A 12,283-nucleotide genomic window follows, 5' to 3' on the forward strand; every position below is an offset into this window, starting at 1 on the left:
AACTAGTTTTTCATTCATCTATTTTGATCCAGGTGTATGGCTGGTACTTGCCTTGGGAAATATTCTGCTACAGTAAAGAAACAAGCACTCTCGGCCATAGCGATTAGGCCCATTAGCGTAACTAGCCTGCCTTATTTTTCTACTTGCTCTTTTTCAAATAGGCCGAAAGGGGAGTGGATAAATCATTACTAGGCCAACGGAGGGCCTGTTGGCTGGGTATTAGCCCACCGTACGTTCCGCTTCTCGCTTCCGATTAAATCAGATCGAGCGAGCCATCCGAAAAAGGCAGCGCATGAACCGCGGCCGTTACATCGTTTTTCCTTCGATCGGGGCCCCTACGATTTCGGGGCCCTGTGCAATCGCACCGCTCGCACAGCCTTTTGGACGGACCTGTGGCCCAATGAGTACAACTGCCAGAGGTGGTTATCAGTACTTCGTGACTTTTACCAACGATTTGAGTAGATATGCATATATCTATTTGATGAGGCACAAGTCGAAAACTTTTGACAAATTCAAAGAGTTTCAGAACGAGGTTGAAAATCAGCTCGGCAAGACTATAAAGCTTCTACGATCAGATCATGGAGGTAAGTACATGAGCCAGGAGTTTGATGATCATCTGAAAAGCCGAGGTATAGTACCTCATCTCACACCTCTGGATATGCCACAGAGAAACAATATGTCAGAACGGAGGATTAGGACCTTGTTGGACATGGTTCGGTCTATGATGAGCAAATCGGATTTACCCTTGTCATTCTGGGGATACGCTCTAGAAACTACAACTTTCGCACTTAACAGGGTACCATCGAAATCCGTAGACAAGACACCACATGAGATGTGGACCGAGAAGAGTCCCGGTTTGTCTTTTCTGAAGATTTGGGGTTGTGAAGCATTTGTCAAGCGACTTATATCAGACAAGCTTACACCCAAGTCGAATAAATGCATATTCGTGGGATATCCGAGGGAAACCTTGGGATATAGCTTCTACAATCATGAAGAGAACAAAGTGTTTGTTGCTCAGAGAAAAGATGTACTATATGGGATCTATCTGGCACAAGGAGCAAAGAAGTACCACATGGGACCCACCAGATACTGGAGCAAAGAACTACTATATGAATGCATTGTGTTGTGTATGGAGATATATCATAATATACTCGTGCTTTCCAAGTACGTACCTTAGATATGGAGGACAACTTTCATCAATCTTACACATCATGTCCTCATCTTGACAAAAGCGGCAACAAAGTTTTTGTGATAGCAACACGTAAATAAGGAAAAAAAATGAAGAATAGAAAAATACGACGGCAAACAAAAAAAGCAGCACGAGAATATACACTCGGTTCATCAATAGGATGTGTGACATAAAAAACATAATTGCTTCTACTAATTCGCGTGCAGCATGACAATCTGAATGTAATTGAAGGAATTTTACAGGTACCATTATTACATATTTGAACTCATCTGGACCGCAAGTACATCTCTAGTACACAAGTTACTTTGTGATTTGCATATGCTGAGAAAGTTCGTTCTTAAAACATGAAATGCATGCTCGGAAATAAATTAACAACCACAAAAATCTCTTGCGACTATCATTCAACCGATGGATAAGTGTATGAATACACAGCACTTCAGTATTTGATCTTGTGAATTGTCATCTGAAGATCAAAACCCACTGTGTACACGCAGTTCCAACATGCAAGGCATGTGGGTATCATGAGAATCAAACTTTGTTTTACAATATTATTAAGATAGAGTGCAAAAAAAATCACAATGAGACATACTTTGCCACAATTTGCAAAACTAATTCTCTTCCGGCAGGTTTATGACACAAAATAATGCTCATGCATTATGTTGGAACTTCAAAACAATTGTTTCTTTGGGTTTTTTTTTGAAATGTTCACCGGGGGAGAAAGGCTCCCCCCATCTGATTATATATTTCAAAATCTGCCGTGTTACACAGTTAAGAACGTTGTGAGGATAGGAACTCACGCCACAGACCAGCGTGGCCCCTTTAGAATTTTGGTTTTAAGTCTATGAGCCCAAAAAATCAAGTCCTTGGAGAACTTTCTTATTCCGTGCGTCCCAGATTTTCCGAAGAATCGTATGTTCGAGTCAATCGATTGTTGTGAGCTCCTGGATTAGAAACTGATGGTCGGATCTTCTTCTTACTCCAAACAGTTCACTATCCATCTTCATCCTCATGCGAGCCCCCCTCCGATGCTGGCCAGACCGCCTCACTACAAGGATCCGGGTCTATTGCAACAAAAAAATTTGTTGCAATACATGCTGTTTCGTGGCGATAAGTACCTATTGTCACGAAATGACATTCGTTGGCAGCCGTTGCAACTGGACACATGGTAATAGGTTATTACCACGAAAAGGCAATTGTGGCAATAAAGTGTGATATTGCAACATCCATGCGGGAACTTGCCACATGTTTTCCCGTGGCAACACTCACCTGATGCCACAATTTGCTTTGTGAAGATAGCTTTAATGCAACATGTACCGAATTGTGGAGACTGATATGTCGTGGCGATAGACATTTGTGGCAACAACCTATGCTAACGACGGCCATTTCGTGGCGCATTACTCTTTCGTGGCAATAATCAATTGTGGCAACAAACTATGGCAACAATATTTATTTTCGTGGCATCAGGCATGTTGCCACGACCCACTATACTTGTGGCAATAAACTATGGCAACAATTCTTGTTTTCGTGGCATTAGGCATGTTGCCACGACCCACTGCGCTTGTGGCATTAACTTATGGCAACAAATATTCCAATCGTCGTAATAGGAAATTGCAACGTACTTCTTTTGATGGTGACAAATAGGTATCACAACAAGTAACATCTTTGTAGCGAGAAATTATTGCGACAATTTAAACTTTCCGTGGCGATACTCTATTTCAACAAACTTTGGTGGCGCTAAACTGTTATCGCATCATGAAATTTTTTGTGGCGCGAAGCTATTACAACAATACAAAGTGCTCCATTGCAACACTCTAGTGCAACAAAATAGATAGGCGTAGCAACCGAGATATGATGCAACACTACATTTTTAGTGGTGCTAGCATGTGGCAACCAAAAGTGGGTTGTGGTAATAGTCTATTGCAATCGTAAAAAAATTTACGGGGTTTCAATTACAATATTCAAAACCATACGTATAATATGTAGATTCATACAATTCATACTTCTGATAGAAAATATCCATCAAATAAAACTCAAATGTAATTTAGCTATCCTAATTAACTTTGAAGACTAAACTGCCCGTGATCTAGAGTCCAGTCCAGCTAGTTCTTTGGATCCTGCAATCAAGAAATAAAAAAAGTTCTAGTTAATGAGTCAAACATAACATCACCATACAATTATGCCAGCTCCATTGTTTAAAACCATTGCCAGACTAACTAGCTAATACTGTGTCAGCAAGCATGTAACTAAGGCATCAGAACAACTATACAAGTGTGAATGGCTAAGGCATAACCTAAAGTACATCTACTAAAAGGTTTTTTTTTTAGAAAAAAACATTGCTTTTAACTTAATGGTGTTGGGCTGAATCACCCAAAACACAGAGCAGCCACAAGGGCTAGTACATCGGCCCCCCATTCCAGTTAGGTTCTAACATCCTATCAAGACTAGCAAGCTCATGAGCAACAAAGTTTGCCGAGCGACGACATACATTTATTTCATAATAAGAAACCCATAATATGAGCGGGTACTTGGTATCCTCAATAACAGCAGCATAGGCCGACAAGTCCAACCTTATTGATATTAAGTGCTTCCATCAGGAGTTGCGAGTTCGTTTAAAAAACGACCCTCACGACCCCTATATCAACAGGAAGAGATACTACATGGGACATTGCAGTGGACTCATCAGCGAAGGCATCACGCGCATGATCATGACATCCTGCTCGTGCATACAGAATGGTACCATCGTCCGATCGTACATCTACTAAAAGCTGCTGCTATTGATTTAAGTTATGACTAGATGTATAGTTTCAGTTAAGTTCATGTCCCTAGCTAGCACATATTTGTATTTTGTTTAAGTTGTGACTCGATGCAGCAACAACACATGGTAAAAGAGAAGAAGCAGCTAGCTAATTATGAAGACCAATGACGTATAAAATGCAGGTGAACATGAAGAGAAAGCAAGGTTGTGACTTAGCATTGCTTTATACATTCGAGATTGCCTTGCTGCAGCTTGTATGAGCGCATTTGAAGAAATAGCAGTCGGCCTTGAACCTGGAGTCTTATTAGGACTAGATGTCTGTGAAAGAATATTTTGCAAGTTTGGATTACTATTTTCTTTGTCAACCCTCTTCGTAGGAACCTGTAAATAGAAGTCCACTTTTAGCAATGCAAGTAAGCAACATAAATCTTACAAGGTCAGAAGCATATGACTGTAATGACCATCACCTGTTGGGTTTCCACCTGTTTGCTCAATTCTACAAACTTTGCCATCATGTTTTTTTCAAATTCCAGTCTTGATGTTCGCTCCTCTTGCAACAATCTTTCCCTTTCAGCACGCTCTTCTTTTAACCTCTCCTCAAGTTGTTCTCTCTCAGCACGCTCCAAGTTAATCCTCTCTTGTGTGTTAGCACGTTGAACTTGTAGTTGATCTTCTAAGTCATTGACCTGCTGGCTGAGCTGAGAGTTTCGCTCCTGGGTGGCTGCTGTAGCACGAGCTTGCTCTTCAATCTGGATACGGAACTTTTCAGAACCAGTTGAAGTTTTGGCCATGTCTCCGTACCCACGAGGCTGCGATGACTTGCATTCCAGAGTGTCTTTGTAAGCGGTCTGGAAAACATTGTTTTTTTGCTCACTTGTAAGTGGACCTTCAGTTTCAGCTTCTTTGTTTTTAACCTCTTCAACTGCTTGGTCCTAAAAATGATAGGAACAATTATAGGTGCAGCATCAATATTGACACTATAAAAGATGAAACAAGAATAACACGGTCCAACGCATGAATAATCGCATCTGATGATGAAACATGCCGAATGCACATCATTGACTAACTATAGAATAACCAAAAGTCAGTGTACTCACGTAAACTTTCTGGGAATCTGTGTTAGACCATGTTCCATTGTTTGTGTGGGTGAGTTCCCATAGAGCAATACAATCTGGCTCTTCTCCAGTTTCTAAGTTTCTCTGCAAGTAATATAACAATGAGATGCTTGAAACATGAGACCATATTTAGCAGCAAGGCATACATATTTAATTGGACTTGTACCTTCTCAAAACTAACTTGCGAGTAAGATTTTGATCCGATTATATGTTTTGTCTTCTGTTTCTTACGGTTATCAGCGTTCTTTTGGCTGCGTTCCTATCAATTCATTGAAACCAGATATAACCAATGAGACTATGAGACGTGCCTGTAATCAATGGCACAGAGATTCTAAATTACGGGTCTTTCAGGAGTTATAGATTCCGAAATTTATTTGTAAAAAGTTATATCGTGGTGAAAAAAACACCAAATCCGAGAATTGTGAAGGGGCGATCCGACACCATCCTCTTATCATCGTCGATATTTGTATAGTCGTCACCATTTGAGGTAGTCCAGAACTACATGTCACAGAAACCTCATGCGACCCTCACTTTAAACTAAACTATTAGGTTATACTCTTGTCTCGAAACATAAGTACTGATGGGATGGGTTGATGAGACAGTCGATCTATGTCGGTCTCGATCTGAAATTCCGATCTTGAGATGGGATGATCTCAGCATCGTTCATCTTATCGGACAATCCGTGGAGGGTTCGTCCAAGCCAAAGTAGGTTGAACATAATTGTGTCGCTTTTGTTCAAATGATAATCATAGAGATTCAACTATGTAAATCAAACAACCAAACCAATTTAGTTTTTGAGATTTATTGTGTTAGGACCGCGTCGGAACACCACCGAGAGGGGAATGTCTAGGGGTCCCCGCCGCGAGCGTCGTCTGGGCGATGTCCGAGAATTGTGAAGGGGCAATCCGACGCCCTCCCCTGTAATGTTCTCGTCGTCAATATTTGTATAGTCATCGCCATTTGAGAAGCCAATTAACGAATGAAAAAGAGTTTCCCTGTTTATATTTTAAAACAATCATCACATACGTTGAAGCAGCTAATACAAAATGGACGCCACACACACCCAAGGCCATATACACAAATGCCGGGCACCGACACACAACCTCAACAACTACCAAGCACCTACAAGATGTGCAAAAAAGGGATCCGCTTAGAGCCGGCGGAGACCACCAGCACGAGGAGCGATCATCTTGGAAGATGTGCGCCGGACATGCCGGACCGAGGACTCCAAGACCATGCCTCAAGGAAGGGCACGACCACGAACGTCGGTACCGTCTGATCCGAAGATCAAGTTTTCACCAAAAGTAAGATAGAAAGGAGTGGGAGGAACACCACGTCCACGGATGCCTCCACCGTCAACTAGTGGGCGGACTGGGTAGGTGATGTATCACGGTGCTTCAACCCCTCCGCCGTAACCCCAGTCCGCCAACCACCCGCAGCCAATTAGGAAGGTGTTGTTTCATCATGGATCTACACTTAGGTTGGATATGTAAGTCTCGATCTCATATTCCAATATTTAGATGGGGTGATCTCATCATCTTTCATTTTATCGGACAATCCGTCGAGGGTTTGTCCACGCCAGAGTAGGTCCAACATAATTATTTCGCTTTTGTTCAAATGATAAGCATATAGATTCAATTACTATGTAAACAAAATAACCCTGCATCGCGGCGCCTTTGCGTGTCGGATCCATCCTACATTGGATCCACACGCAAGGGGGCGAACGAGCCCTGCCACCGCCGCCGCTGGCCGGGCTTCACCTAGTCACGCCCTCTAGCTGCGGTAGGGGAGGGGAGGAGCAGGAGGCGGGGTGCTGGGAGGCTGTCTAGCGATATATCCCATCACGTGCGAGGGGGCTCAGGAGGGTCCTCTGCGCCACAGTAGGTCCAACGTAATCATGTTGCTTTTGTTTCAAGGAAAATAATAGAGATTCAACTATGTCAATTATCAACCAAACAAATTTAAGTTTTGAGATTTACTTATTGGCATATCACACATTTGTTAAAAAACAAAAAATGTATTAAGATAAGGCCAACGCCTTATCTGTTCTTAATATATTCATTTTTAGATATAAAAAATCTTCAAGTCTTGGACTGTTGCCTCGTCTTATCTTTCAAACGAAAAAGAAGGCCACATCGTCGATCACATATTTCAGTAAAAAAATTGCATCGACATATTTCAGTAATATACATTATCCAACCTTCAAAAAATGTAATATACGGCAGAAGACCGTGTCTGGTCACCCGGGCGATGGAAGCACCCAATGGCGCGACCGACCAGACGACCCGTCTGATGCCACGCGCCCCGGGCGATCGAAGCACCCAGTGGCGCGACCGACCAGACGACCCGTCTGATGCCACGCGCGGCTGAACCACAAAGGAGGGGATCGAACGAAAGAAAAGGGGCGCGACTTCCTTTCTCTCGCCCCTAAAAAAACAAAATCGAAGCCAGAACAGAGACAGGGGGGACACCAGATCGAACCAAGAAAAGAGAAAGGGGAGAGATCAGATCGAAGGAAGAGGGAGGTGAGAAGAGGGTTTCAGGAGGCTGGCGGCGGCGGCCTCTCCTCCCTGACGGCGCGCTTCACCAGAGAGGGAGGCGGGGGAGCTTGAATCCTCGGGGCCCATCCCTGCCGCCTCTGACCGACGACCGCCGCTGCTCCTCTTCACCACGCTGCTGATCTTCCCCAAGGATCCTCTTCTGCTTCTCTTCTTCAAGGATCACACAGAAGATCTTTACTAGTTGTAAATCTCTGAAACTCTATACTGTTTTGCTTTGATCTGCATATGACCCTGTGAATCGTTGCATGGAGATGGGTTAATTGGTGAAAAATTACTGTGAGAATACTTAGTATGCTACCCAGTGATCTTGATTTCCTGTATGAGTAGTTACTGAATCCTGTTTCACTTGCTAGTACTTGGCTGTGTGTTCGATTAATCAGAATACTACCAAAAAGGACTGTCCTATTTCTGAACCATTTACCTTTGCTATCTATTATTTTGTTTTGTCTTTCTTTGATCCTGTGACTACTTATGCTATGTTACATGCATGATCAATACTCTCATAAGGGGCACAAACATGGAAGAAGATGCAGAAGAGCAGATGTTTTTCTTTGCCCCTTATGCTATGTTCTTGAGCAGAAGAGCAGATCATGATGCAGGTGGTGGACAAACAAAGCAAATGGCAAATTTTCTCGCCACTGTCTCTCTCTGAATTTCTGTTTTTTCATGATCTAGCCAACTACAGAACTGAACTTATTTACCCTCATGTCACATATACTACCATGTGACAGTAATACTATTTCTTCTTCCATCAACCAAATTTTGATTTACAATGTATAGATAAATTTTTGCTTTACCATGTGACAGTAAAACTGGTATGTATGTATCCCTGTTGTCTTGTCTTGTAATCCAGCTAGTGATGCAATTGACTGTAATGCAGCTACTAAAGCGCCTGTTATGTTTGTTTAACAGGACTGCCTTGACGGAGATAAGGCAAAAATGACACAAGATAAGAGCTGGATGGAGAGGGATAGAGGTTCTGTTGAGTGGCAAACTGGCATGAAGGATTTCTTGAATTTTGCCTTCGATGGTGCTCACCCAGACTCAATAGTCCCATGCCCATGTAGGAGATGTCTCAATAGTGTTCCGAAAAACGAAAAAGGATGTTCATACTGACTTGCTGTTCAATGGGATGGATCCAACCTACACTCACTGGATATACCATGGTGAACAATCGGATGAGGGAAGCATGTCTGAAGATTCTGATAATGAAGACGCTGTAGATGATGGTGCTGGGGTATGTGACATGCTCAATACTCTCATAAGGGGCACAAACATGCAAAACAATGCACACATTGGTGAAGGTGCGGGAGACACTCATGTGGATGCTTCCAGCGGTGATGAAAGGAGCCAGGAGCCAAATGCAACAGCCAAGGTCTTCTTCGAACTATTGAAAGAGGCAAAAAAAGAGTTGTACCCAGGTTGCAAGGATTTCACGAAGCTATCTTTCATTGTGAAGCTTTACCAAATCAAGTCCGTGTCTGGGATGACCAATAGAGCATGTGACTTAGTTCTGCAGATGTTCACACAGGTGTTGCCAAAGGGTCACTGCATTCCTACTAATCTCGCTAAAGTAAGGAAGGTGATCCGAGATCTTGGGCTGGACTACAAGAAGATACACGCGTGCGTTAATGATTGTGTGCTATTCCGTAATGAACATGCTGATGCAGAAGAATGCCCTGTCTGTCATGCGTCTCGATGGAAATCTACTCCTGCTACTGATGAAGACAATGCATCAAGTCGTAAATCAAAGAAGCTAGTGCCACAGAAAGTTCTAAGGTATTTCCCGCTCATTCCAAGACTGCAAAGGATGTACATAACAGAACATATGTCATCACATATGAAATGGCATAAGGAGGGTCGGGTGGATGATGGCGTAATGAGGCATCCTGCAGATTCCAAGGCCTGGAAGCATTTTGATAAGAAATATTATAAGAAATTCTCAAAAGATGCTCGCAGTGTTCGGCTTGGCCTTGCTTCAGATGGATTCAACCCCTTTGGGCTCATGAGTATATCACACAGTACATGGCCTGTCATTCTTATTCCATATAACTTGCCACCTTGGATGTGTATGAAACAAGAAAATTGGATTATGTCAATGATTATTCCAGGACCAAAGTCACCAGGAAATAACATAGATGTGTACTTGCAGCCCTTGATTGATGAACTGAATGTTCTATGGGAGGATGGTGCTGAGACATATGATGCTGCAACTAAAAAAAATTCCAGATGTATGCATGCTTGTTGTGGACCATTAGTGACTACCCAGCTTACGCAATGCTGAGTGGTTGGAGCACAAAAGGCAAGCTAGCATGCCCGTATTGCCACAAACATACAGATTTTTTATGGCTCAAGTATGGTCGAAAGCATTGCTACATGGGACACCGACGTTTTCTGCCCAGGACCCACAAATGGCGTCGAAACAAGTGTTTGTTCAACAACAAGACAGATAATAGAGAAGCTCCAGTGCCACTTACAGGTGAACAAGTTCTGCGGGAACTTGATAGCATTCAGCATGCACCATTTGGACGGTCAAATAAGAGAAAGCGACCTGAAACTAGTAGCTGGCATAACTGGCGGAAGAAAAGTGTATTTTTCCAGCTCCCATATTGGAAGAACTTGCTCGTAAGGCACAATTTGGATGTTATGCACATCGAGAAGAACATTTGTGACAGCATTGTGGGAACTTTGCTTGAGATGGATAAGAAATCAAAGGATGGTGTGAAGGCTCGTCTTGATTTATAGGACCTGAAAATTAGGAAGGACCAGCATCCAAAGCCTCGTAAGCATAAGTATGACATAAAGAAAGGTTGCTATGCTTTAAAAAAGGAAGAAAAGATAATGCTCCTCAAGTTTCTGCAGAGCATTAAGATGCCTGATGGCTATGCTTCACACATTAAGCGATGTGTAGTCCTCGATCAGTGCAAGATTAGTGGACTCAAAACTCATGACTGTCATGTTATATTTCAGAAACTTCTTCCTATTGCATTGCGCAAGCTTTTGCCAGAGAATGTTGTTAACCCATTGCTTCAGCTGAGTAAATTCTTTTCTGATTTATGCTCCAAGGAGTTAAGGGATGAAGATTTGGAGAGGTTGAGCAAAACAATTCCAGAAACTCTATGTCAGCTTGAGATGATCTTTCCACCAGCATTCTTTGATATTATGATGCATCTCCCAATTCATCTTGCTGAAGAGGCCCGATTGGGAGGGCCTGTCTTGTACAGATGGATGTATCCAATTGAGCGATACTTGCGTACGCTCAAAGGATATGTGCGTAACAAGGCTCAACCAGAAGGTTCTATAGCAGAGGGGTACATACTTGAAGAGTGCATGACTTTTTGCAGTCGATTCGTTGATGGAATGCCTACCAAGCTAAGTCAGTCCGAACGTCATGAAGACGGGGGTACAGATCAATCACCAACAGGGATTAGCATAATGAGTACAGTTGATTACTCCAAGAAAGGTTTTGTTTGTGAATCATTGGCTTTGGCTGAGATTAATCAAATGAGGCATTTCATAATAACAAACTGTGAGGAAACCGCGCCATGGATTGAGTAAGGATACTTATGTATTTAATTCACATCATGATATGCTTTAATACTTTCCTGTTCAACTAACAATCATTTCTCTTTGAAGTGAACATCGTGAGGAGCTCAAAAGGAACAATTCTCCTAATCCTAAAAAGCAGCACAAGGACGAGTTTGTTGGTTGGTTTGAGAGACGGGTAATTTTCTTTCGCATTTTCACCAATGTTCCTTGTAATAACGTACCAACGCTGTACACTACACTCACACATATTCTATTTCATGAAACAGATCAAAGAACTCCACAATGATGGGAAGGTCAACAATCTTATTTATGCACTAGCTAAAGGACCTGATCACCTAGCTCGAGTATACAACCGTACAGTTCTGAATGGATATTTCTTTCGGAATTCCTATATAGAGCAGGACTTGAGTACCCAAAATAGTGGCGTCATAGTCAAGGGCGATGCAAACACAGGAAATATTGATTATTACGGGGTGATCAAGAAAATCATAATTCTTGACTTTCCTCCTAATAAGGAGGTTGTTCTATTCCAGTGTGACTGGTTTGATGTGCCTCCTGCCAACAAAACTGAGAGTAAGGGGTATAAGAAGGACAAATATGGAATTATTAACCTTGACACTACTCTACACCAATTCCAAGGAGACCCTTACATTCTAGGCCTCCAAGCTCAACAGGTTTTCTATGTGAGAGATGTGAAGAACCCTGATTGGGCAGCTGTTATTAAAATGAATCCACGAAATCTGTTTGCTCCTTCTGTTTTAAATGGTGTAGGCCTTGATGAAGCTGTTGAAGCTGATGAGGGTGGTGAGGCAGATGTACTGGATGTCGTTGATGCAGAAATTACAGTGCCCAAAATTATAGTACCTGAAGAGATCACTAGTTGGTGTCGAAATGATGACGAAGGATCCAGCATTGATGTTTCAGTCATAGAAAATATAAAACCTATTGAGTTTGAAGATGTCCAATTCGAATCTGATGATGATACGGATGATGAGGCTTACGTAAATGATGGCCATGTTGCTCCTTTGGGGCAAGACGAATTGGATGATGACCAGGGGTTCTTTGTATAGTTTTTAATTTCTTGGTAAGGTGCTTTTCACATGTTTTAGCCACG

At 42.4% G+C, this 12,283-nt stretch overlaps 1 protein-coding gene across 1 annotated transcript; it reads right to left on the minus strand.

The window, feature by feature from the left end:
* Positions 1-3,945: 3,945 nt before the first annotated feature.
* LOC123075772 (protein enabled homolog) lies at positions 3,946-8,785 on the minus strand. Its single transcript, XM_044498299.1, has 5 exons — positions 8,774-8,785; positions 5,226-5,318; positions 5,042-5,143; positions 4,412-4,876; positions 3,946-4,325 (listed from the first exon to the last, which is right to left on the minus strand). Exons 1-5 carry the CDS (start codon positions 8,783-8,785, stop codon positions 4,089-4,091), a joined length of 909 nt encoding a protein of 302 aa, XP_044354234.1. The 3' UTR covers positions 3,946-4,088.
* Positions 8,786-12,283: the final 3,498 nt, after the last annotated feature.

Source organism: Triticum aestivum, chromosome 1B, assembly GCF_018294505.1.
Source record: "Triticum aestivum cultivar Chinese Spring chromosome 1B, IWGSC CS RefSeq v2.1, whole genome shotgun sequence".
NCBI classification, from domain to species: Eukaryota; Viridiplantae; Streptophyta; class Magnoliopsida; order Poales; family Poaceae; genus Triticum; species Triticum aestivum.